The sequence below is a fragment of the Parambassis ranga genome, chromosome 19 (assembly GCF_900634625.1).
Source record: "Parambassis ranga chromosome 19, fParRan2.1, whole genome shotgun sequence".
In the NCBI taxonomy this organism is placed as follows: Eukaryota; Metazoa; Chordata; class Actinopteri; family Ambassidae; genus Parambassis; species Parambassis ranga.
In genome coordinates this window covers 6,081,395-6,109,304 of record NC_041039.1, presented here as the reverse complement: position 1 = coordinate 6,109,304, position 27,910 = coordinate 6,081,395, and the positions used below count along the sequence as shown (strand labels likewise).

Genomic DNA, 27,910 nt, shown 5'->3' with positions numbered 1-27,910 from the left:
TAGGCGGGACTGAGATGAAGGGGAGTAATGTGCTGAGATCTGAGTAATTTAAAACACATAAGGCCTAATAAATCAGTTTCAATAAGTCTTGAAACTCAAAACCTTTGAGCAAAAGCAGCAATCTTTTTTTTAAATTATTTAAATATATATCTATTTTGGATCTCAGTTAAAAGTCACCTGTAGAACTCACTGTTAGCTAAAGGGTGTATGTTTACAGCGGACAGATGACGTCAGAGTCAGCTGTGCCTCGTGCAGGCGCAGTCCGCGTGCATATGAGTGTGTGTGTGTGTGTGTGTGTGTGGATGATTCAGCAGAGCAGCAGCAGCAGCAGCAGTCCGCCTCAGCCGCTCGTCCTCTGAACATGAGCAGCACATGTCAGACAGACAGAGCTGCTTTTACTTGGACATTTTGCTTTTGTGACCCTGCGCAGCTAAAGCTCGGCAGTCGGAGACCCCGAGAGGAAAGCGGCGGAGCGTAGAATCTGCAGGCCGGGAGCGCGCCGCGGAGGAGCTGCCGCGTCGTCCTGCTCAGCTCTCGCGGAGGATTTTCTCGCTGTTTTTTTCCTTTATTATTTGTACAGTCTCTTATCTTTAATTTGACATATGCTTGGACTGAACCCACCTGAGATCCTGACTGACAGTTGCGTTCATTCAGACACCTCCGTCTCGACATTTCCGCATTTTGACGTCTGATGCTCCGCGTACCCGGCAGGTGAGTTTCAGCGTGTAGAAAACACGTCTGCCAATTGAAAAGGACACACAACATTACAGACCATAAATATGACTAACAAGACAGCTGGTAGACACATTGCATTAGCAGCCATCCAACTGCGTGTTTGAATGAAAACTGAAAGTGTTTTTTAACGTAGGCTACGCTACGTTGTTGGAAGAGGTATTAGCTTGCTACAAGCAAATTATAGTGTGCAGTAACAGGCTGATGCTTAGATAAAGTATTGAGCTGACTTCAAAATAAAACCAAAATATTAGAATCAAAATGTATGTAATGTGTGACCACCACTGTAGGCCTCACTGGTCCTAATGGCTGACTGCTTTTCTTCTCTTATTACTATGTTCCTAAGGTTCTGCTATCTCATTTTTAGTTGGCTTATTTGTTGTTTGTTACCTTTAGTTTTCCCCTGCTGATTGGTTCTGTGTCTCATTGGATGTGCAGTATGTCTGCTCTGCAGTTATTTGATCCAACATTCTACTGCTTCTGATCCCTTGGTTCACTGATGGGTTGCTATAGTCTGATCTAATGGTGCTATGATCTGTTACTGTTGTGACTTTTGATGATCTGTTGATTTTTAACCTTTAGTTCTCTGAATTGTTCAAGCTGAAACCCCTCGGTTCTGTGATGACCTGTTGGTTCTGCCTTCCCTCTGCTGCATTCTCACTTCCAGAAGCAGCTGTGACACTGTAACCAATCCCATAGCTTCTGACAGCCGTCCACTCTGTCGGTCCATCTGTCTCTCTCTGGTGTTTCTTCTCTGCTGGACTTGTGTCTGTTGTTCTCTGACGAATAAATTGCCCTCTGGCTCCCCCATTGAGATGAAGAATCTGTTCTTCAACAGAGAAATGACAGAAAATGAAAATGTAAAAAAAGGAGTGTAGTTTCTCAGTTTTATATTCTGTTCTGTTCTTGAAATGAAATCCCTCACTGGAGATCTGGGCCTTTTGTGGTGTAGGGGATAAGTCTGGGTCCAGTTGATGAAAAATTAATCATATCCAGACTGTTTGGTGAATAATTAAAGTGATAAGTGTCAAACTAAGCCTGCAGTCAGGGCAGGATGTTTTAACTGCATTGTCTGTCATTCCAGATTCTCCTCTAGGCTTGTCTTTTCCCACACGTTTGCTTGTCTTTTACTATTTCTTGCCATTTTGTAGGTCTTGTTCACAGATCAGTAGCTCACAGCAGCCACTTGCCTCTTCCAGCACTTGACAGCCAGATGATGGCAAGTCTTTTAAACTCAAATCAAACTCTGCATCCTTCAACATTGCTGCTCCTCGTGGGAAAACAAGAAACTGTTTTAGCCTCGGAAAACCTAGAAGTTTGAACTTTAGTGTTCAAGAATGGGGAAACAGCAGTTCTCCCCGCAGCTTCTAGGGGCTGGCTCCAAAAGCGAGCCAATCCCCAAAGACTTCTATGTCAGAATGGCCAACTCTAGAGCAGAAATAAATGTGTTTATGGGCATGACTATTGAAGGTAAAAAAAAAAAACTGCAGATGTGAAGCTCGGTCAGTCCTTTGTTCGGGTTTGTTAGTGAGCAGCTTAGTTAAAGAGCAGAGGTGTCTTAATGCTTCTTGGCTGATGATCAATCCTGTTAAGATCATCTAGCTCTCAGCAGGTGTCTCTTTAATGGCATACACTCACTGATTTGTTCTCTGCATCACTGACTTCGTAGTTCTACTATTTTTGTCTACTGAAGTTACATTTTTTCTGTTTATCTGTTTATCAGGCTAACTTTTTTATATATTTATTTAGTTTTTTTTCACTTTTTCACCAGTCTTTTGCTGAAAAGCAGTGATTGTGCAGACAGGTGGTGATGTAAATGCTCCCCAGCCTTCACAGTGTATCACTGCTAGCTAAAGCTAATGTTGGCTCAGTCTTTGTCCTGCCTCTCTTATTTATCTCCTCCCTTTCTCCTGCAGTTCCCTTTTCCTCTGTCTCTCTGTGAGCTGGTTGTCTGATAGATAATTGATGTACCCACTTTGCTCACTCTGTGCTGATGGACTTTGTGGCAGGAAATGTTTGGTGAATCTCTCGATCTCTGTTCATCCTCTCATCTCTGACTGGGTGGTGTCATTCTATTTCCTCACACTGATCAAATCATCTGAGCTGTTGCTGCTGCTGATGAGTGTTTTGTGAGAGACTAATGTTTCTAAAGTCTAAATAATATATTTGCTCCTACTTATTGCTTCCTACTATAATGTATTCCTCAAGGGGACATTTAAGGCTAGCAGGATTACAGGATTACGTGCATATAGTTCACGTACACACATAAAACTGGCCATACATTAAATTAATAACCCAGACTAAATCTTTGTTGAAATTTCCTGAACTTAATGGCATTCAACTGCTGGACTCCCAAAAGTAGGTTTCCCTGGCTGTCAGTGTGAAGTGTGGTAAATTAGAGGAGGGACCTCACTTGTCTGCAGGGCTGCAGGAGAAAGAGCTGCTTTGTGGCAGATTAATGGGGGCTGTGGTGGAGGTAGGGGGGTTGTGGAGCAGCAGATCTCCCAGCACAACAGGGATGTTGTCCGTTGCCAAGTTGCTATGAAACCCTGAGGGTGGGTGGTGGTGGTGATGGGGGTGGTGGTGTTAGTACTGAATGGCCCCTGGGCAAAACACACTGCTCTCAACTGTAATTCCTGCATTTGAAACAAGAAGCTGACTTTACCATAAACATGTAAACATGGCACCCTTAAAAAGGTCTTATTACATATGTTAGACAATACTGATATGGAACTATTAATCAATAGCAAATATTATTTCAAAAAAATATAAAATGAGTCCAAAACATAAGAAGTACAATTATGTAAAATTATTTTAAAAAACTGGGATCTCTCTGTTTACTTTACCTGCTTCAACCAGTTTGACCAGTTACCTGTGGGAGAAAAGAGAAGTATGACAGACAAGGAGAAATGTGAGGAACGTCAATGTCAGCGAGGTTTCAGTGATGTCAGAGTCCTCAGATCAGCCTTCTGTCTGTCTGTGGGTGAGGCTCATTCAGGCATGATGTCAGTGTCAGTGTCTGTATATGCGTGTGTTGGAGGAAGGTGTGTTTATTGGTTTAATGCCCAACAAGGCAGGGCATTCATGCTACGTATGCCATGTTCCTTCCTAAAGCTAGTATGTGTAAGCACATGTCACAGTTTTGTGACACACTGCTGTAGTTCAGCATCTCTGAACTTTAAAAGTCAGCACTAATAATATTGTAGAATTTCCATGATCGTTGATACCAAACTGCCCTTAGCTTGAATTATGTGTTGTTGTTGCTCAGGTTTTTCCTCCTTTCTACGACACTCTATATTCCCTTTGGATCAAGTGGCCTGGCTGACACACTCAGACGCACAGCCACACATTGCAGCCATGAATAATAAAGCCCCACGGCTAAATGCGGCTTTTCTATTTTGATAAGGCGTCTTCCTGACTGGTGGAGAAAACAAATTGTAATATTGACTGACCTCAGAGTAACCACAGGTTATTCCAAGTACATAACTTTAGGTTTTAATATAAATTAAACAGCTCATTTATGTGCAGAACATATTTATTTCTGCTTTAAAGTTAGGCGTTCTTACATGTAGGTCCATTGTTCTCCATGTAGGTTGTGTTACTCTGCCCTCTGCTAAGAATATCTGTCCTTTGGTGATGTGCATGTAGAGACAGAAACCACAAAAGGTGGTGAACAAGGACATGATGGAGAGGAAAGAGGAGGAATGAATGATGAATTCTTATTGAATGAATTGAATGAATTCTTATTATCCGTTCTACTAATCAATACATATAGCTAATCAGCTAGTCACATGGCAGCAACTTAATGCATTTAGGCATCTAGATGTGGTGAACACAACTTGCTGAAGTTCAAACTGAGAATCAGAATGAGGAAGAAAGTGTATTTAAGTGATTTTGAATGTGGCATGATGATGGTGCCAAATGTATTTAGAAAACTTCTGTATTTTCATGCGCAACCATCTCTAGGGTTCATTTTTTTTAATTTTAGATACTGTATTAATCCCAAGCAGTGTCATACAATGACTAGCAAGGCGGCCAAAGGCTAGTGTGAAGTGTCTTGCCCAAGAACACACAACAGTGACTAGGGAGGAGTTGGGATCAAACCACCAACCTTCCGGTTACTAGACAACCCTGCTATACCACTGCGCCACTGTTGTCCACAGAGCGTGGTCCAAAAAAGAGAAAATATCTAGAGATGCAGTTGTGTGGACAAAAAAGCTGCAGAAGACCACACTGGATGCCACTCCTGTCAGCTAAGAACATCAAACTGAGGCCACAATATGCACAGGCTTACCAAGATTGGACAACAGAAGATTGGAAAAACGTTGCCTGGTCTGAGTCTTGATATCAGTTGTGTCTGAATGTCAGATGGTAGGATAATGCACCTACGACAAAGCTCCAATCCTCTAAAACTGGTTTCTTGAACATGACGATGAGTTAACTGTACACCAACAGTCTCCACAATCACCTGATCTTAATCCAGTAGAGCACCTTTGGGATGTGGTCATGCATGTGCAGCCAACAGATCTGCAGCTGTAGTGCCATTTTATCATGTTAATATAGACCAAAATCTCTGAGGAATGTTTTCAACACCTTTGAGAGTCTATGCCACAAAGAACTAAGGCAGTTCTGAAGGCAAAAGGGAGTCTAACCCGATACCAGCCAGGTGTACATAATAAAGTGGCCAGTGAGTGTATATAGTGCTTCTGACATTTAGTGCCATCACAGTCTTTTTCCTCACTTGGACAAACTACAGTAAGGAGCAGCAGAGTTCAGATGAAGCAACTGATGTCTTCTGCGTGTCCTCAGTAGTGCACTTACATCACAAATGGCCTTTAAACTCTCCAGGAGCAAAGAGTTCACTTTCTCGCTGCGAGGGAAAATACTCACATGTACTTTCCTCTGCTGGATTTTAAATTGCGTAACAGACAGAGGCAGTGAACTTGAAGTCTGAACGAAGTAGTTGTTTTTTTAGCATCTTACTTACAATATAACAGATTTGATTTACAGAAAAGCAAACTAAAATCAGTTTGCAAACTATTTGAATAATTATGTTGGTAGAACAAATCAACCTTAAAAACTCAGAGAAGGAGGAGGAGAGACTAGCAGTCATGTGACAAAAATACACATGATGATTGGCTGACCTGCAGAACGTTTGGAGAGGTTGTCAAAATACAATACAGTTGTAGGAAACAACACATTACCTTTTTAAAATAGTATTTTGTCAGACGTCTAACGTACCACTATGCTTTGTCCTGGCTGTGTTTGTTCAGACAAAGACCAGCAGCCAGCTGATCAGGTTACTATTGATTCATTTATCATTGAGTGATAATGGAAGATGATCCCACCACAGAACTTTGTCCCTCTGTGCATTTTTTATTCTCAGCTGCTCAGAGCTCATCTTACATTTTTAAATGGATCAGAAAAGCATGTGTGTGTGTGTGTTTGTGCGTGTCTAACCTACACTCCAAGATTTATTGTGTCCACCAACCATCTGTTGTGTCGCCGGTCCATCTGTGGGTTCTGCTCCAGCAGCTTTTGGCCTTTTCTCAGACTGAGAGTGTGAATGAAATGTGACCGCACAGAGTGGAAACACTCACCTGAGAGCCTGCAGGGTTTTGATGTGACATCTGTTAGGAGACAATGAGACGGTCCGACAGGCTGAATCAGGACTCAGACGGGACTAGGGTCTCTGGCTGTGATGTGTTCCGGAGAATTACACAGCAAAAACCGACTTTTTGTCATCATTTTGAATCAGTCAATTACTTTTGTTTTTTACATTTCATTGCCTCAAAGAGAAAATTTACTGCTCTTCTTGTAGGCAACAAAAAATGTTTACTTTTAAATAAAAAGACAGACATAAAAAGAATATCATGTGCATCCAAATGGAAGTATAGATGACCTTTTCTGGCTTTCTCGCAGTCAGGCCTTGATTCCTCTCAGCTCGGTGAGCAGAGAAATAGAGCATGAGGACATCGATGACTGAGTGTAAGATGGGATGGGCGTACAGTAGAGGAGGAGGGGGAGGACAATGAGGAAGGCTAATGGAAAGAAGAGAAGGTTGAGAAGGACAATGGAGTAGAAGGAGGTCAGGATAGAAATTGGACCTAATTTCTTCAAATCAGCCAGTTTCAAAACATTAGCAAAACTCCGCCATTAGAAAAAAAAAAAAAACTCAACAGCTGACCTGTCTGCTGATAGTCAGAAAATGCAGTGTGTATGCTGATCAGAGGTAAAGCTGCTGCTCTGTTTTCTGGCTGCTCGGCTGTAAACTCCATTAGTGGAAGTGGCGTGTAAGCAAAGTACAGTACAGTCAGTCTCAGCTCGCCATGGTATCCCTCATTGATAACACAGCTCAGAAGGTCGGGACAAGTAAACAATCCCTAGGCTTCTCTGCACTCACAGGAACTCACAGCAGATTTGACAACCAGACTCTTAGTAGTTTATTGTAATTTTTTTTAATCTGATAATGATACAACATGCAGACATTGATCATATAGACCCAAATAATCTGAGGATCAGAGGCTTTGCCTAAGCCTGCCAAGAACATTTACTTTCAGTGTCGGATTAGTCCACACTTGGTGGTCTAGTGACTATTTATGGCAGAAGATATGCATTTTATGATTTGTTGATATGTTTTAATGGGATTGGTTTGAAGGAAGCCGCTTTTTACTTCATAACCACACAGGTTTGCTTTTGCCAGTGAAATGCAGCCTGTCACTGGAATAATCAGTTTAGTAGTTTCTTATCCATTAAACAAATGAGCACAGTAGTTAAGTTTATACCTGGATTATCATTCATTAATTTAAATGGACTCTTGGGCTTACAGACAGAAAGCTTCAGTGTTCCTGATGACACAGCAGGTTATAAACAATGTTCATTCTCTGTACACTGTGTGTGTGTGTTATCTAAAACACACCTTTTTTGTTGCAGTAATCTCTTCAGCTTCAGCCAAAAGCAATAAAATTAAATTGGATTATAGATGACACATTAAGCTTTAAAGATCTCAGCAGGGAAGTCGTGCACAGAGAAATGACACAGCAGGTTTCTCGTCACTGATCACATGGTGACACTTTGAACTGCGTCCTCCAGCTTACAAATTCAGTAGGAAAAGGCATTTGTACAGCATGTGTTAATAGATTAAACACATGCTGACATAGATTAGGAGTTATTTAACATATATTTGCTGCTTTTGTTCTATAGTTGTGTTTTGATCATGTAATAATGGCTGTGACAGTGGTGCATTCCATTTCAACTGGGAAGTTGGAATTACTGAGTTTGAACACTTTTACAATAAGACAACAAAATCCAAGACGGCTGCTTTTAGTACCAAGGTCATGTTATATCTAAGAATTTAATTTGAGGCAACTGTCGACTGTTCCCATCAGGGGTCACCTCATCTGAATCCTCTGTTTCCACCTAACTCTATCCTCTTTATTCTCTTCTCTCCTCCTCTTCTCGCCTAAAAACTTAATTTCCAACATCATTTTACTAATAAGCACTATCCCTCCTCTGCACATGTCCAAACCATCTTCTGATGTGCTTGTTCCTAATCCCGTCCATCCTTGTCATTCCTAGAAAGAACCTCAACATCTTCATCATTGCTACCTCCAGCTCTGCCTCTTGTATTCAATATTGTTTAGAAGACCAGTTAAATATGGCATGCCAGAATTTATGGACAATGCCAGACTAAATGTGATTCTTCCGTATTATCACATCTATCACTTAGGGGAGAAACTAAATTAAACATTTTGCTAAATTTAGTTTTGGAATAGTGTAATCTTTGTAATGTAAAAAAATGCTTGTTTTTTTGGCCATACTGTGTGCTTGTAAAGCAGATTTCTGACATGTGATAACACCTAAAGCAGCTCAAGGGGAAAAAAAACTTGCACCAGTGGGTCAGTTGCAACTTGAAGAAGGTCCAAATTGAAAAAAGAGTCATGGTGACAGAGAGCAAGTGATAAATAAAACAGCAGGAGCAGAGAGACTGACACAGATGTAGAGACGGCATCTCATTATCATTCTGCCGTGACCTCGTTCATCAGTGTTCATTCCTCTTGTGTGTCCTTGGTGTCACAGCAGTGTGTCTGCTGCAGTGCAGCTGCTGTCTCTCACACACACGTTTAGATTTCTATTACTTCAGAGGACACCAGTTTGACTACCTTTCATTTACTGGAAATGTGTTTAACCCTAGCCTTACCCATTTTTGTATCTAAACAACATAAGCACACACACAGACAGGGAGAATATGGATGCAGGAGTTATGTCAACATGACTGTTGTTTCTGTTAAAGTTACTTACTTTGTGTTGTTTTGTTTTGGGCAGTGATGAGTCTTCATGCAGAAGCTTCTTGGCCTGTGACTGTGACACAGCAGTGGGGAAGTCGTGAGTCAGCGCGGTGCAGCATCCCTTTATTAATTTATCTCCCTCTTCATCATCTGTGAAAGGAAAATCTTAGGTTAAACTGGGGTTTACAGTTTAAACATGATGTTTCTCAGTCATTTAACCATGCAAATAATATATTTATTATAGAAGAACAACAAATTGATACGTTTTTGTATGAGGTGGAGAATCTTTTCATCGAGATTTTATGTAACCTTGAAGCCCTCCAGGACAAGCAGATGATCATTTAAAAACATTAAAAATCCAGAGTTGTGACATTTTGACCTTTCTGTTTTTCTCACATTGAAATCACAAGTTTTTCAGCAGTCGCAACTTTTCCCCCCCTTGTTTTCCTGATAAGCACATCAGCTGTTTGGATTTAGACTTACAGAGAAGCTTGTGATGCTCAGTTTGGCTTAGAGTCTGTTGGCCCTGGGCAGATTATGGTTGTGTTTTACTTTTGTTCTTTCAATATCTGCACCATGTGCTGAGTCTGCAGGGCAGTAGGAGGGAAAGACCTGTACATAGTGCTTAGTCCTGATCAGCACGTTGGCATGGCATTGCAACCCCCTCTCAATAACTCCTTTCTCCTCAATCAAGCTCCCATTCTCCCAACCATTACAGGACCCATAAGAAGTATTTAATCCTTTTATAAATGGAATCACGGTCAATATACTTTAAAACCTTTCTGGGCTTGCTGTCAAGCAACAGTATGATACTACCACAACCGCTTTAGATTGGCAATGGTGTGTTTATAGCGGTTTGCAGTTTGTGTTGTCCACCAAACATAGCGCCTAGTGTGATGGGCAGAAAGCTTCATTTTGGTCAGATCAAAGAACCTTCTAACACTCAACCTTAAGAGTCTACTTTAAACCTAAATTTCAACTGGTGAAGAACCAGGCAACAGTTGCTGTCTGCAAAATCTCTTCCATCTGAGCTGCTGAAGCAGGAGCATGGCCTAAGGGCAGCCTGCTCTAGGCAGATTTACACATGTACCTTCCATTTCCTAATGGTGAATTTAACTGAATTTCAGGTGATGTACAGAGACTTAGAAGTGTCCTGACTTCTACATTTTTAATCAGCTTTTCTCTGAGCTGCTTGGAGTGTTTTTAATGACATACAGATGTCTTTATACCACAATCATTTTAAACAATTTTATCAACATAACTTACTAAAAAAGTAATACCAAAATCCAATAATAGTCCTCCCAGCTGAGATTTAGTAATATACTACATGAGTGTGTTATACTAACAGAACAGCTACAGAAGCACATTAAAAATTCTCTCCACCCTCTGCAGAACAGAAACATGCCTACTGTATTTTTTTTTACCTGTCCTGCCTCAGGGTTTGTGTGCTGTCTCACTTTTGTGTGTGTGTTACACCCAGATAGCCTGTGCTGGGTGTGTCTGGTGAGAAAGATCATTCATGTGTGATTGCTATCTTTCCTTTTCTGTTGGAGGTGCAGGAAGAGCTGATTGTTTTTATTAGGGGTGGGGCACGTAAACGTTTTATCTTCACACACTCATAACACTAACACATCAGCACAAACACACAGATACACAAGCATAACTTCAGCCTGCGGTGTTGGAGCGGCAGATCATTCCAGGTGCTGCATGCCTCAGCTGTTAATCACTGACACTTTGTGTCAGAGCTGCTGTTCCCCTCTGGATTTTTCCACTCCCTCAGGACTGTAATTTATTTCCTGTGCCGACCTACAATATGCAACTTTCAGATTAAACATTAAGCTTGCTAAAAATATTGTCGTGTTGTTGCTGTATGTAGATTGTACCTCTAACACCATCTTATTCTTTCTCCAGCTATTCTCAATCTGTGTCTCCATGGTGAGGTGGGCAGGGTCTGATGTCAGCCCCTCCTCTTGTTGACCCTCCTGCCATGCCTACCATGGTTTCTAGGCTGCCCAAGTTTGGTTCTCGGCCCAAATCTCAGACGGTTCCAACTATTGCTGCAAACCTCAGCACTGCTGCTACGAGTACCCGCCTCACCAATGGGTTCTACCATCACCCTGGACCAGCAGGGGTCAACGGCACCTTAGCAACACCCTCCACTGCTCCACTGAATGGATTTATTAGGGTGCCAAGTTCCATGCAATGGAGGAAAGAAAATGGGACAATTGACGATGGAGGGGCCAATAGAGAGATTGAATGGAGAAGAGGAAAGTCTGGGAATGTTGGGCAGAACCACAGTGGCATCCATCAGTATTATTACCAGTCTGATGCCAAAAAACCTACCACATCCATAGCAGGAAAAGGGCGTGGCCTTGGCCAGTCCATGACATCAGCATTGCCATCGCCACAGTCGCGACCCAGAACTCTTCCTGTTCCTAAAAGTGGATCTCACAGCTCCAAACTGAGCCAGCTTGTGTCTGGACTGCCTAATGGCACGAAACACACCCTAAATGGTTTTTCAGGATCTAACCCACGGACCAGGGCCAACAGTTCTCTAAGGCAACCTCAGAGTTATGTTCGTCCTGGTGGTCCAAGGCCGGGTTCTGGTCCAGGATCCCGATCTGGTTCCCCACTCCAAAAGAAAGCACCAGCCAGTCGTTCTTACTCCAGTGACAGCCTTGGATCTGCTCCTCCTGTTCAGCTGACTGAAAGTGATCGCTTTCGGTCCCGTAGCCTCAGCCAAGTCCGACGGCAGCCTTCCCCCACGCTTACCCCTTCCACCACCTCCTCTTCCTCCTCCCTTGCTCACTCTCCCACTGTCACCCGCTCCTACTCTAACAGTAGAGCTGGTCCACCTAGAAGCAGCTTGTTAAAATCACCTGTTAGCAGCCAGACTTCTGAGGGAGCAGGTAGAGGGGTCAATATTCAAAGATCTGCTGCCTCAGGGAGGTCAGGCATTAGCATCCACTCCCTCTTACCTCCATCAGCCTTAAAGAAGTCTCTCCTTCCTAACCTCAGTGTTGCCTCTAAGCCCGGTGGGATTAGCTACAAGCTGTCACGTCCATCAGTCACCAAGCAGTCCCGCCCCCTCCGGGTGAATCAAGCTACTGTGTCTCCAGGTAACACAAAAGTGAAACAGGAATTGAATGGACGGCGAAACTCAGTCGAGATACCTCCCACTACAGAAAACAGCCCAGGTTAGTCCAACCACATTAAAACACATCATTCACATATTTCAATAAACAGAAAATATTTTCTACCTGTTATCCAGTGACATCTGGATTTTCTCTCTTCATATTTGCCCTAAATTCTATCTACCTGCTTTTTATTCTTCTTTGTCTCCTCATAGAAAATATGACAGAGGCTCCAGAGACAGAGGGGCTATCAGCAGAGCCTGTATCCCTCGGAGAGGTGTCGATTGTAGGGGAGACACTGGAGGACATGTCCCTGTCCTCCAACTCCTCTCTGGATAGGAATGACACCAGCCAGGAGTACATGGATGACTTTGATAACCTAGGTAAGGAAAAAATATAATTATCATTTAACAGAATATTTTAGTCTATTCTTGTATTCACTGCATTAAAGTTCGCTTCTCTCTGAGGTGCAGTAAAAGTGAGGGTTAAAATAAAATAAATAGTTTGTCTCTTGTCAATGTGTTTGCAGGAAATGGAGGGATGGGCATTATGCTGTTCTCCTCCAAAAATGATGAAGATGACTCAGGGCTTGACCAATCATGTGCCAGGTTTGATGACGACAGGACAGCCATTAATGGCGACACCAAGACAACAGAGCTGTGTTTTCTGGATGATGGTGTGGATTGGAGCGGAGTGAGACTTTGTGGTGAGTTGTATTGGATAAAGGTTCAGCACAGTAAATGTATTGAAACACATATATGCATATTCCAAAAATCCTGATTGTGCCTAGGTGATCAAGGAGAACATCAGCTGAGCCGGCACTCCCATCGGAGAAGGTCCACTCAGCCTGACTACCATGACCAGGTACCACCACCAGAAAATAAATAAATCAAAAAATAAAATCCTGTTTCCTTAGTAACATTATTTATCCTACTATAAACAAAAAAACTCCTGACATTTGCACAAAGTTGCACAAATTCCTTCACCTTGTTTTACTTTGTTCATATGTAATAAAAAATCTCAAGTGTACGATTCAGCCATGTGACCCAAACCTTGCCTTCTTTTTCCTCTGCAGGGTGGCTCATCTTTGGACCTTTCTCCGTCGGACAGCTGTGGGTCTGGGGGCACCTACATGTGGGATGAGGAGGGTCTGGAGCCATTGGGGGACGCAGCCACAACCGCTTCCATCCACACAAACAGCAATACCACCCATCACATCGGGAGCTTCGACTCTGACCTTAACAGCATTGTAAGCAAAAGGGTCAAACAGCAATTATTTATGCATTAATGAAAAACCACTAATGTCAGGGAGTTAACAACGTAATATGTGTTTTCTGAGTGTGCTTTCCTGCTAAGAAAACTCACACTGTTTAAAAAAAAAGTAACAAAGAAAAGAGCACAAAAATGAGAGTGTTTAATATTCAAGCCATGGCCCCACTTGTGGACAGTTTTTGGATTCAGTCAGTCAGAGTGAACTGACAAAAACTAGCAAATCACCAAACAGGCAGAAACACATTATGGCTGATGCAGTTAAATGTCAGGAAGCTGGCACATGCTGTAAATTTTTTAACTACCCTGATCTCTAGGTCTCTGAGTGGAGCTGTTTAGTTAACCTGAACCCATTCTGTGCTAATTTTGTAAATCCTACACACACACGCTGTTATTTACCAAAATCAAAAAGATGCAGGTAGCATGTTTTTCGTTCATTATCATAAATCTCCTGGTGAAGTCTGCACCAGATTTGGTTATCAGACCTGTTGAAGTGTAAATGAGAACCTCTGGCTCCCTCTTGTGTTCACTGTATTAAAAACAGATGTCAAAATGTCTTTCTTGCCTGCATGTGGTGAGAATACATTAGTTTCTGCTGAAGCATATAAATAAATAAAACATCACCACCTAGATTTAATTAAGCAGATAATAAGCAGTAATTATCCAGCCTTCCACTGGATAATTACTGCAGTGATCATTTTGGTTTCAGCTGTCAACCTATTTAAGCCTAACTGATACTGCTTCTCATTTCCTGGAGACATATCCTGTGGTGTGGGAAAGATGTTATTCTGGTTCACAGAGTTTAAGTTATTGATCTGCATCAAGCAAAGAAAACGATGCTGACTACAAATGGGTAAAGAACTATTCGACGCATTATGAAAACCTGAACAATTTAATCTTCCAGGAAGAAATGTCGTATGCCTAGTGCCCACTGTAGCAGCCAGTTTGTGAGGTGCTGTGATCTGGGGGTTGCCTCAGTTTATCATGTCATTAACATTATGAGGCCAGCTGACTACCTCAATATACCATGGGTGTTTTCTTCCATGATGGCATGGCCAGATTCCAAGATCACAATGCCAGGATTCATCAGGTTTAAACTGAAAGAGCATTTCAGGGAGCATGAGTCATCATTTTCACACATGGACCACCACAAAGTCCGCCCAGATGGCATTCCAACTCTCCAACCATTTCTTTTTTTTGTTCAGGTGGTGTGTAATGATTATTGATTGATTCATCCCACAAATGTCCAATCCTTTAACACAAATGCTTAGCAAAACGGCACCCTGTAGGTTAGCCCACGTGGGTCCTGCCAGATTTGTTTACAGATCATGTAAAAGCCAGGGGTGCTCAACCTTTAATTTTTATTTGCAAATTTTGATCTAATTAGGTCAAGCAGGTGTGAGAAATCAGAGGAAAAAATTAAAGGATTAGCGAAAGAATGCGAAGCAATGTGAGAGTAAGAGCAGAGAGTCAATTTGGCGAGGAAGAGGGAAAGAAGAGATGGGGAGAGAGGAGGATGACAAAAAGGAGGAAGGAGTTACGAGAGCAGAAGGAGATTAGGAGGTAATGTGTTGATTTGAATGACTGCTCTCCTGCATCAGCTTTATACCTTTGCGAAAAGCGAGGACATGGGATCAGTTGGAAATCAGGTTTAGGTATGAGGAATACATCATGTCCACAGGGGTCCTCACAGAGAAGATGATACAAAGGTGTGTGCTTGTGTTAAATTATTCAGGGTTAACATTTGGTTTCCTCTGAGGTCGCTCTGGTGTGACTAAGCTTCTCTAAGCAGGAAACATTAAAAAACAAACTGTTCATCCTTGTCTTAATTTTCAGAGTTTTCTCTTCCCTTTGAGGCTTTATTGAGCTAGGGAGAAACTTTAATACGCTTTTCAAATTTGTTATTATTCTGTACAGGGTTTTCCACAGGTTTCTTAAGGGCTTAGGTGAATTTTTTATTTGGATTAGTTTTCTATTGGCACTATTATATAATTCACAGATAACAAATGTAACAGAGCAGATAAGGGAGTCTGTATATTCACGTTTGTTTCAGGACATCTTGAATAACCTGGACTCGTGCGATCTGGCCGACGACGACCTCATGCTGGATGTTGACTTCCCAGAGGATGTCTCACTGCACAGCGGTATGTTTACAAATATCACAAATTTAAGTAAATTAAAATGAACAACACTGTAAATAATTCTCAGGCACAGTTTAGATAATAAACACTGTGTCTTTGTGCTGCTACTGCTGCAGATGTAGATGGGTTGCCTCACATGGCTCAGTGGAGGAGGAGGCAGCTCTGCTGGGGAACACAGGATGTCCACAACGACAACGAAAGGTGAAGGGAAAATGTGAAATCAACAACGTGGATTGAAATGGATATAATTCTTTCTCCATCGCAGCCGAGCAGCGAGCATTAACTGTTCAGATCGCTCAGGGTCAGAGTGGGATGTTGACTTTTGAGAAAGGTCAAATCAATGAATGTGTACAGCCACAGTCTTAATGAGATGATGGGTTATTAGAAAACTGAAAAATTGGTGTTTAGTAGAGCCATGGGGGAAGGTCACAGTGTCAATTAAATCAATCAGGTCTCTGACTGAAGCGTGTGCATTACATTTAGTGTCTGCAGATTTTTTTATGTGATGCCTTAGACACAGAAACATTAATAAACAGGAGGAGGTCATAAACCTAACATCTAGGAAATGTACAAGATATGTAATAACAACCTCAGGTAACAAATAATTTTAGTATATTTCTATGATCTATGATCTGAGTAAAAATTTTCAGTAGAATTAAAATATTCTTGATTTCCATCAACTTTTGTTTCAAGGTTGACCTGCACCTTTATCGATATTATTTGCAGAACTTCCAACTTTGTTACCAATTTTTGAACATTAGCAAGAAAAAACTGAATTTATATGGACAATTTATATTATTTATATTAAAACGCTTTTTTTGACATTCCCATAGTGAATTTCAATGCTACAGGCTAACCGAAGATCCTGGTAATAAGAGGACTGATGCAACTAGGGAAGGTGACCTCATTCTCCAACTGTGCCCTCCTAGGTGACTTTCTTAATGTCTTTGTGCAAAGAAAACTTCAGTTAATTGATGAACAAGATTTTTAGACGCACTGAATCTTTGCATCCTGTCTAACGCCTTCCCCATTGTTTTCATCTCTCTCCAGCTCTGCCTGCCTCTCTCCTAGTACTCCCAGTTTGGGACTGGATGTGGAGGAGCTGGCTGAAGACTGTTCGGCAGTGAAGTCACAGCTGGAGTACCTCCAGAGGTTACTGCTGCAGGTGAGGGAGCACAGTGTCTCCATCTGTAGTTAGTTGGCTTTCACATGACATAAGAGTGAATTTTAAGAATAACTTCATGACTTGTTAAGGAGGACGATGTGGATGATGACACTCTGACCACAGATACCCTGAGTCCAGAAGCCAACAACTCATCCCACAGCTCTGACTCACAGGTTTCAGCCCACTCTTCCCTTCTGTATCAGTGCTATCCTGCATTTCCCAGAACACCTCTCCTCATATGTTGTATGTGTGTAGGTGCAGGCTCTACTGCAAGAGGTGCAGCAGCTCAGAGAGGAGCTGAAGAGCCGAGACCGAACCATTGCACAACTCACTCAGCAGCTGGTCTGTGTCTCTGTCCTATTTCTACTAATTAGTAATCTATATTTGGCTACCTGACCTCCATTTAAAAATATAAATAATTTGTGTGTTTGTGTTCAGACTGTTCCCAACTTGACCACCAGGTGTTGCTGCCAGGACACAACGGGAAGGATGGATCAGCACACACAGACGAGCGTGACGGAGAGCCAGAGCGTGGCCTCGCAGACGCCTTGGAGGGAGCACGCTGTGAGAATATGCACACATGTAACACACATAACACACACAATCACTCATGGTTCATACAGCTAAAAAACTATACAAAAACTATATAAAAACAGGCTGATGTATTAGTATTAGAGAGGCCAGTTTCTTCCCTCTTTCATCTTTTCTTTCAATAACTTTCAAAAGTAATGTTTTCATTTCTATCATATGTGCTATCACAACTTGGCTGGCCAGAAGGGAATTCTGGGTGATGTAGTTGAACATTACAGAACCTCGTTTGATTCTTGATGTGTCAGACAGTTTTTTTAAAGCCAAATCGGTTCCTATTTAGGACAAACTAAAGCTTTTAAGGGTGTCTATCAGCTTATGGACATTGCATCTGGTCTTTCTTTTTGTGCAAAGTCTTTTTGTCAGATCTTGTTTTTTTGTCCTGGGAAACTACTTGTGGTGCCTGCGTGCAAAGTTTTGTTTCTGGTGGTGTACTTGTCATTGCTGTTTTTGGTTCTTGTCCTGTAGTTTTTGTTGTAAAATGTTTCATTTATGAAGCAAAAGCGCCCCCCCGTCTGTTCCTCCCCGTCATTCTGTTCGCCCATCATCATCTCTCGATGTTGTGAAATCAGCATCCTATCCTCCTCTCTGTCTCTTCTCTCAGGCTTTTCCTCCTGTTCCTTTCCTCTCTCCACCCTGGCAGTATCAGCGCTCCAGGCCTTACAGGGTGAGGCCGAAGCCCAGCATCCCCTCCCACCTCGCTAGAAAAAGTGAGTCTTATAACCTCCCCTAACTCCCCCCCTTCATCCTGCCCCATAGTTCACCAGCCCATACCACTGACCCTTCATCTGCTCCTTATCTTCCTCCTCATCACCATCAAAAGGAACATACTGGCCTCAAGATTGTGTTCTTTTATGATCAAAACATTCTGAGCACCTATATCATCAATTTATCTTTATTTTTTCACTGTAATCTGAGCAGCCTTTTTAAAGGCATTTAATTCCTAGATCTCCACAGTAACCAGGAGGTAAATAGGGAAAGGGTCAGAGGTCACAGGAGGTTTTAATGGAGACGTGGAACTTAACTAACTCTCTGCAGCATGAAATGACTTGAATATTATGTTCAAAATTACCTTCAGCAAGACATGACTGCACTGAATCCAGAACTCCAAATTAAAAGTTTCAATGTGACATCGGAGGTTAGTTTAACTTATTTCATGGTGTTGAGGGGAAGCTCAGTTCTATAATTTCACTCTTCTCCTCATCATCATCTTATCGCCTATTTTCTTCCACTTCTCCTCCTCTTCTTCTTCCTTAACTCTTCTTTTTTTCCTTCAGCCTAGAGATCCATACTTGAGTACATGTCAGAAATCTGACAGTTAAATTCTCTTCTCTAACTGTCCTTCTGTGCTCTGTGTGTTTTTGCCTTGTCCTCTACGCCTTCGTCCAGGAGTGGAAAAACTAGTGCTTTACTTCAGTGACACGGCGTGGTACAGTAGCAACTTTTTTTTTAATCTTCCTCTGACTTCTTCCTCCTCTCCCATCCCATCTCACTGTTGTTTGTAGTGAAATGGGTCAGAATGGTCATATCTTAAAGGTGCATTAATCCTCATTCGGACAGGATTTATATCTTTAGAAGGAGAAGGTGATTTTAATCATACCTGCCCTGCTCAGTGATTTTAATCCAGTCCAATGTCTGTGTGTGAGTGTGTTTCATTTTCACCTCCTCCCAGAAATAATTACACCTGAAATTACCTCCTCCTTTTACTGCAGCTTCTGTAATTTAAATCCCAGACAGAACCTCGCCCTTGTACTTCTTTCTCCTGTATTTTATCATCTTTAGAGTGAAAACATGTTACATCAAGATAAAGTTCTGTTGAGGGACCAACATGACAATGATTTCAAATATGTCAGGTGACAGCAGGAAGGTATTATTTTATTTTATTCGAAACCAATTCCAGTGAATTGGACAATGATTATCGTCATTTAGCTTAGATGCAAGTCTCTCACAGACAGATCAGTAAAATGATGAGCCGGCAGAAATCATTATACAATTGTAAAATATATTAAAGCATTAGCTTATAAGCAATCCATGCTTTTATCCATGAGTCTTTGCTCCCTGCAGGACAAGTCATGCCCTCTCTTCACACTGAAATGTGTGCAGTTATCTCAGAGCCCAGAGACTCATAAGAAGGCAGTGCAGAGCTAAAATTATCTTTCTAAATGGCTATTAAATTTTGTATCAGATGAGGTGCACTTCACTCCAGCTTGTTCAGTCATTTGAAGCAGTCAAACTGCTGGAGATGAGATCACGGCTGACAGATTCGGGGAGTTTTGGTTGTTGGATTAAATACTACAGCACCTTAAATCTACTTCAGCTGCTCATTTGGATATTTTTGCTGTTGCACCATACGTGTTTCTGATGATGATGATCATGTCTGCCATTGATCTTATGCTAGGGAATTATAACAGCAGAAAAACTTCATTGTCTTCTATAAAGTAAGATTTTGTAACTTTCCTTCCAAACCCCAGAACAGTTTTCTGTCACACTTGTTATTACTTCATTGTTGTACTAATAATACTTAGAGTAATGAAGCACTCCCACGGCAGCTAACTGCCTCCAGCTTCAAACTACGACCTCATGTTTATTCATTGTTGTCATGATGTTGATAATAGAGCTAAGGGATGATGCGGTGTGGAGAGATATTATTCATCTAACGAGCTTCCGGGGGCCAACGAGAGAACTGAAGAGATGAGGAGCGGGTGGATGGGTATTGGTGGGGGGGAGTGGGGGCCAGTTTGGGTGGATCAGCAGTTTGAATGCCAGAAAAAATGTGTGTGTGTAACTGTGGGGACGTCCTATAAGTCGTAGTCACGGAAGCAGAACAGTCGGAGAAAAAAAAAATTGGCAGTGGAGTGATTCCCTCCCAAGGTGAAACCTCCTTCAGGATACCTGCATGTGGTCGAGGACACTCTGATATATCTCTTTTCTGCGCTTGCCCGCCCACCCTGTATATTCCCTGTTCTGTGTCTGTTTCTTCTTATTTTTCACTTACTCTCTGTCCTTTCTTGGCAACAAATCATACTTGTATATGCCCCCCCCCCCACCTTGTGAATCTGCCCTATCATGCATTATTTATGAGAGCCGGACACACTTTAAAGATAATCGCTTAAGACATGGTGCAATGCCACTCGCCACCACCAGATGTCAGTGTTTACCAGCAAATGGTTCTTTTTTTCCTATTCTACTGGAAACATCCAGATGTTTTCACAGGAATTGTAAACAGGAACATATCCCGATTCACCAGTATACAACTCAAGGTTGTGTCAACAAAGAAAGTGTCCTAAAGACACATGACTAAATCAATTTATGATGAGTTTATCTACAAACTTTCTCACTATCCTGGTCCAAACTGGACAAACTGGACTGGTCCACAAATGCAGAGGCAATATACAGGAAGGGACAGAGTCGCCTGTATCTACTGATGAGACTCAGGTCCTTTAACGTCTGCCAGACCATGCTGCAGATGTTTTACCACTCGGTGGTCTCCAGCGTCATCTTCTACGCTGTAGTGTGCTGGGGCAGCAGGATGAAGACGGCCGACACCAACAGACTCAACAAGCTCATTAGGAAGGCTGGCTCGGTGCTGGGAGTGGAGCTGGAGTCTGTGGTGGAGGTGACAGAGAGGAGGATACTGAGGAAACTCCTCAGTATTCGTAACAACACGTCTCACCCCCTGCACGACACACTGCTGTCCTACAGGAGCACATTCAGTGGTAGACTGAGACTACCGAGGAGCAGCACAGAACGCCACAGGAGGTCCTTCCTGCCAGTGGCCATCAGACTGTATAACTCCTCCCCTTTCTGTACGGAGAAGCGCTAGATAATCATGTCAGGCATCACTGTCATTCCCTCCACTTGTCTATGTTTATGTTTACTTAGCACCTTACATCTCCATATTTGTATCCATGTATCATATATTGTGCTCATACTGCGTACTGTACTTATTTTGGATTATAGTGACACTTATACTTATACTCTGTACTTAACTGCATTTATTGTGACTTGATACCTCTGGCACAAGAATTTCCTTCGGGATTAATAAAGTTTTATCTTATCTTATCTTATCTTATCAAACAGCTAACCAGTCCTCACAAAGATAGAAGAATCTGTCGTCAGTATGCAAACAGAAAGTTAAGCTTCCACACTGTAATCCTGCAGGCGCCTCTCATTGTACTCTACTAATCTGATTTACAGCGAGAACATGGAAAAAAAAGCAGCAGTGAAATCCATCATGAGCCGCAATCTCAGCTTATTGATCCTGGCAAAGTTCTGTGAAATGATAACTAATCTGCTGTTACAGTTCCACTGTGCTGCTGCTGCTGTTTGTTCTGTTACTGTATCTGATTTATTTTTGTAGCTCAGTCTGCTTAGATTTCCTGTAGATACCTCAGGATTAATTATGTAAACACAATCTGAGCCAATGGAAGACAGCGAGGAGAAAAGTTAGGACGTTTTCAGCAAGTGAAGACATTTTAGAAAGTTGCCCTTAATATTTAGAGACAGGGGGCAAGTCTGAGAAGTATAAAGTTCAGTAAGTAGAAGGAAAATTACTAAACTAAATGAAGAGACTGACAACAAAGAAAGTAATTAAAGGTAACAAGCTCAGTAATGAGTCAAACAAAATCTGAGGGAACAAAATGGCAAATGGCAAACTAGCACAGAAGGAGTAACAAAGCAAAAGAGTACCAAGTAAAGGATAATTAATTAGGAATAAAGCACTTTCGTGTATTTTTTGTTGTACTTTAAAGGTTCTTCATTCATTTCTGACCTTTGCTGTGTGTACAGGCATAGGAGGATGTGACAGCGAGCCAGAATAGAATAAAATCGGGAAAAACAAACTGCAATAAAGCTGTTATTTAGTCAAAACTGTCAGTGTATCAGAAATGGACATCTTGTCAGTTTATCACATTGAAAATCAACAACTGTTGACAATTTTTCTGATTCTCTCTCTCACACACACTCACACAGCATAAACCGGGGCACTCATACACTCATACTCATACAATAACACAGAGATCAAAAGCAGACGCACGCGCACACACACGGATTAAACTGATGATGTCTGAAGTGACCAATCATTTGGGATTTTTCTTTTTCTCTGAAACACCTTAATGTCTTTTCTGCTCTTACCTGAAACATGTAACAACTTATTCAAATACATTTACTTTGCTATATTTACACTTGAAAATCATCGGATGCTCTGTTCTGTGTGATTTTTGACACAAGCTGTCAAATATCCGAATAAAACAAGTCCTGATTTTAGTTTTTGCTTTTCAGTCACAGATACTTCACTCCTCCAATCAGGAAGACCAGGAACCACTGACAGACCGAATACAAGCTCCGCCTCCACCTAACCCCTGCTCCATCTGTCCTGAAACCCCTGCTGACAGACTCCTCTGCTGCCCCAACACAACCTCCACCCATGGCGGAGAGGATGATGGGAAACCACAGAGGAAGGAAGAGCAGAGAGGTGAAAGCAGAGGAACCTACAGTAGATCCCTGTTGCCTCCCCAGCCCACCAAGCTCCGCCTCTTCTTGCCTCACACCTTCAACACCCCAAAGACGAGGATGCTCAGGCAGCCTCCTTGTGACCCTGACAACAGAAGCAGCAGCAGTGGCAGCAGCACTTCTGGGGTTAAGTTTAAAACGCTGGCCTCTTCCCGCCTCCCCAAACCAAAGACTCTGACTTCCTAACATGCAGCACCAGGAGCATATGAAGCATAGATCGCATGATGTCTTCTCTGTGATCCTTAACTCAATTAACTGTAAACTAAAACAATCACTAAATTACTGACACTGTAAATGAGGTGGAAATGTATACATTTAACTTATTTAATATTCACTGTTTGATAATAAAACCTGATAGCTTTTTATTTTACAGGCTGTATAGGATCCTAAAAATGTAACAGATTGGTGCAAATGGGTAAAAAACATCAGAACAGAAAGAAATGTGAAATTCAATTTTAAGAAATTTGGTGAGTTGCTCCCTTGCTGTGTGTTAGGAACCAGTTTTTCTCCTGCTGTATCTGATTGGTGGACTTATCAGACCTTCATCCTTCTCCTCCCTTTCCCAAGTTTGAGCAACTTGACCTCCAAACCAAACAACCGATCCTTCCTTCATTGGTCCTGTTCATTTTAGCACAGCTCCTCTGCAGAACAACACAACTCTAAGGTCAGAAAAAAACACATTTTCATTTCACAGTCTCACCATCTTTCATTTGTACAGTTTGTGTGTCACGTTTGGTGTAAGGGGACTTCCTGTATTGTTGCTGCCTCCCTTCTTGTATATGAGTTCATATAATGGAGATTAATAGATCTGAAGGTGAATGCAGCTGAAGGTCTCAGTGTGCTTCAGATAAAGTGCTTGTGCATCGCAGGAACAGGAACTTCCCCAGAGGAACTAGTGTCCAAATTGAGTGCTAGTGAGAAAATTCAACCCCAACAAACAGTATGCCTACCCAGAACAGGGGAGGGAACAGATAGGAAACAGAATAAGTAAGTTGTACACCTGGTAAAATAAAAGGTGCATTTCCACTGCAGCAAATCAGGCCAGTTGGCCTCACTATTCACAGACCATTAATCAGCAGGGCTCACAAGGCAGTATAAGATCAAATATTCTACTTACTAAGCAGCTTGTGAGTTCCTCAGATATGTGGTAGAAAAACATCTACTGGCAGAGGGACATTTTTGATTGTTACTACTAATGTTTACCCCCTTGTGTAAGCTTTTGTAGCAGAAAAACCCACCAATTTGAAGCACACCGAGGCCTCAGATCTATTATTTTAGTATTAGCATTCAAGAGAGGCACAGTTTGCTTGAGTGGCTTTTTTCCTTTAACCACAACTACACTATTGCTTTCCTAAATGCTGGATATCATGTTCAGACTTGGAAAAATGCTTACCTGAAAAATTGAATCCACTGACATTTCCTCTCCACTCCAACAAGTAAAATATTACTCACTTAAATCAGTGATCGTCTGTCAATGCTGCTTGCTTTGATATTAGTGACAGTACACGCAATAAAATATGCAAAAAAAAGAGGCAGGTTCAACCCCCAGATGCCCATGTGCCCTTGAGCAACACTGGAGGTGGTGTTGAAAATATATGCAAGCTTGGTATAGTTACATATTTCTTTCAGCTCAAAAAAGCACACATGCTAACACATGGCTAAAAATGTCACCACAGCCAAAAGAAACAACAGCAGCAACATATTCCTGCCCATACACAAATAATATTTGCTGTTTTTTGTATGATATTCAACTCATTTCAGCCCCTTTTGATCACAGCTAAAGTATGCCTGCTGTTAAATTGGACAATTCTGAACCTTGCTGTCCGTCAGCTGCAGCTTGAGCAGCTCTTTACTGTTAATGAGTCTGTACCTTATCAGCAGCCTCCAATAGAGAGGAGACGGAGAGGATTTTGGGTAAAATGAGAGCAGATTAACAGTGTCTTAGCCATAGCTTACACTCGGATTTACCAGGTGAATCTTCTCACCCCCAGAACAAACTCTGAAGCCCGGCCCCGCTGGCTGCACTGAGCTTAAACCTGAAGGTCATTTCATCATAAAGAGGGATTCCTTTATGGAGAGAAGTAAAGTTAATCTGCCTCCCAGCAGCCCGCCGTCCAATTAAAACCCTCCTCTGACAAAGCAGCTGGAAGCATCCAAACACTCCTCAGTCGCCCTTGAACAGAGTTTTTGACTACCTTTAAATATTTTTATCTTTATTTTTTATCAAAAAAATGTAATAAAAGAAAATCTCAGACATCTTTCAGTTCTTTAATGGTTAGAGATTCTGTACTCATCATGTTAATTTAATCATATAAACCCTCTACAACATATTATATGAATCTAATATATATAATCCCTGCTGCAATTAGGACTTTCACTTTATACGGTAATGTTATGCTGTGTCACTCTGTACTTTAAGTTGAGCGTTCGTCGTCTTTAGATCTGCTCTTCAACTTCCAACAGTTTTAATTCATGCAAGTGACATGGCCAAGCTATAGCTATTTCTACACTGCAGAAAAAGTCTGTATTTTTGTTCGAAGCTGGCTCGAACATAAATTGAGCAAACACATGAATGAATGCAAGCATTTCCTCTGCTTTACACAAGGTTATAGATTTTGTATTCTATCACAGAAAAAACGGCAGATATGAAAATCCTTTGGACTGCGAGTCATTTCAATGCTCCACTTTGGCCTTCGTGCCCCTCCACATTCCTGTTTGTGTTTCTAAATCCTAAAAACCAATCTAAAACTCTGCATCTGCCTGCTGCTTCCTGCTGTTTGCAGATGTGCTCTGTTTGTGGAGAGCAGGACAAAACTCTTTATCAGCTCCTCACGTTTGGCTCTCCTGGTCACTGTGACCCTCAGTATCATTCAGGTGGACATCTTCCAATCTGTCCTAAAAACACCTAAAGCTGTTGCTGCTGTTGTTGTCTGATGGCATAGTAAACACCCCGAACACCACTGAAAGCCAGTTTCAGTTAGTGTAGTGTAGAACTGTTCTGCTGCTTGTTTTTCTGATTAGTCCAACAAACATCTGCAGAGCAGCTGGATCTGACAAACACTGATGTTGAGGACGAGCCACAGATCTCTCCTAAGCTGATCTCTTAGCTCTCTGTCTGATTTCTGCTCATTCCCACTCTGTTTGCAGCTATGTGATGTACTGATACACTATATCTCATGTTTTTGTTTTCGGACTAAAGCCACATGGTTTTAGTCAGTGTTCAATATACGAATGATGACAAAGTTAATTCTCAAATCAGAGCCCTTGGCAATGGACAAGTAAGGCCCAAAAAAATTTCAGAATTTTGTGATGATAAACAGTGAAGCTGCTGTCAATAAAACTTTAACATTTACTGAAAATATTTTACACCCTTAATGTAAAGAGAGTTTATGCTCTATTGTGAAATACCAGTGCAAGAACTTAATAATAATAATAGAATAGAAGAACACCTGCTACAATAAAGCCTCTTTTATTGTATTTCAAATTAAAAGCCATGTTGAAATCACTGGATACCTTTTATTGTAAAAAAAAATCTGCACAGGAAGTGATGCGTGTTGTTGTCAGCAGCTTTACACCAACAAGAACAACAAAAATTTTGATTATTCAACCTTAGCATATTTTGTGTACTTAAGTCAGAGGAAGAAATGTTGCCCTATATTTTATGTTTTTGACACACTCTGAAGATGTAGATTGTTCTTATTAATGCTGCAGGTAACAACATGATGAATTAGAAGTAATTATTAACAGCCTTATATACAAATAATAATTCAAGAGCATAAGGACTCTATTTGAGATTTTACAGACTTATCATCCATTATAAGCTGCTCTGACAATAATATTTCAATCACTGTATTTACGCTGTATTTAAATGGACATTTAATGTTGCCGTCATGTCGGATAATGTACTCACTTTTCATGTCTATACAATATCTGCAATATTTAATACTTTCTCCAATATATCCACTTGGCGGTGTCACACTGTTTGTGGAAATGCTTTTTTTTTTTTAAAACTTGACAAACATCCTGCCATTTCGTGTCTCCTGCTGGTTTTATTTTTGTGCAATAATTTTGGAGAAGTTTTACCTCACCACTGCGCTAGCATTATCTAAACTGTACAGTCTTAATAACTGTAATTATTGTTATTATTATTATTGTTGTTGTTATTGATAATGCTGAGCTTGTAAAAAACCTAAAATGCACTTTAAATGAAATGTTCAGCTCAACTCTAAAAACAACCAATGCATTTTTTTTGTTTGTCCTAAAATGTCTCATTCACATTAAAGCTACATTCATGTCATACAGTAACAGATTTCTTTTTCTATTCTGTTTTATTTCGTGATCGCAGCTTTACGCTGTAACAGGGTCCCATCTCAAATTCTAAGGCCTAAAGTTTATCAAGAAGTTGATAATTTTATTGTAAAGGTGAGCTAAATGATTAGACTATCTCCAAAATATATCAACTCAGCAAATCTGACTCTGACCTCACAGGTTTTTTTTTAATCAATAAACAGAAGTGTATCATGATGATTGTTCTTCACAAACACAACCCTGGTCTCCTAGTTTAAGTCCTTGTTCCTGCTTCCACCCCTGTAAGCGCAGCTCTCATTGGTTACTACATATGTTCTCTCACTTAAATGTCTGCAGAAGAATTCAAAGCCTAGTAATCCTATCATTATTGGTTGCTCATTGGTCAATATTTATGGTGCACTGGCTGAAATGTCTCTGATGCTGCTGAAATAAAAATACTGTTCACCAAAGGTGATTTTGTGGGGTTGTCATTGCAATAGTTTGAATTCTACAGGTTGATGATCTTCATGTAGCATGGGGACAAAGTATTAGTCTGTAAAAATGTCATCCATTTTCAAATACTTTCCACTTGTGAAAGCGAAAGTGAATAAAAATACATTTAGACCTGAGAAAAACAATTGTTAAGTGTCTACAAAGCAGAAGAAGGATATACGTTTATCAAAGTGCTTCCAAGTTTAACAAACTGGTGTGTGAGGTTTTATCAAGACGTACAAAGAGAGTTAAACAGTACAAGACTGGTAGAGGTAGGAAGAGAAACATTTGGAAGGTACTGGA

At 41.2% G+C, this 27,910-nt stretch overlaps 1 protein-coding gene across 4 annotated transcripts; it reads left to right on the top strand.

Moving 5' to 3' along the window:
- The first annotated feature begins 256 nt into the window (after positions 1–256).
- LOC114451488 (serine-rich coiled-coil domain-containing protein 2-like) lies at positions 257–27,585 on the top strand. Of its 4 annotated transcripts, XM_028430126.1 has the most exons (16): positions 257–711; positions 10,932–12,217; positions 12,370–12,537; positions 12,684–12,860; positions 12,945–13,018; positions 13,230–13,403; positions 15,477–15,567; positions 15,681–15,765; positions 16,398–16,493; positions 16,615–16,729; positions 16,819–16,902; positions 16,985–17,071; positions 17,168–17,293; positions 22,598–22,954; positions 23,396–23,492; positions 24,820–27,585. In XM_028430126.1, the coding sequence occupies exons 2-15, from the start codon at positions 10,975–10,977 to the stop codon at positions 23,489–23,491; spliced, it is 2,973 nt and encodes a 990-aa protein (XP_028285927.1). In that variant the 5' UTR covers positions 257–711; positions 10,932–10,974; the 3' UTR covers position 23,492; positions 24,820–27,585. The 4 variants fall into 4 exon arrangements, with proteins under 4 accessions (XP_028285927.1, XP_028285926.1, XP_028285928.1 ...); XM_028430125.1 differs by having other exon boundaries at positions 23,396–27,585; XM_028430128.1 differs by lacking the exons at positions 23,396–23,492; positions 24,820–27,585 and adding an exon at positions 17,922–18,027 and having other exon boundaries at positions 258–711; positions 22,598–22,812.
- Positions 27,586–27,910: the final 325 nt, after the last annotated feature.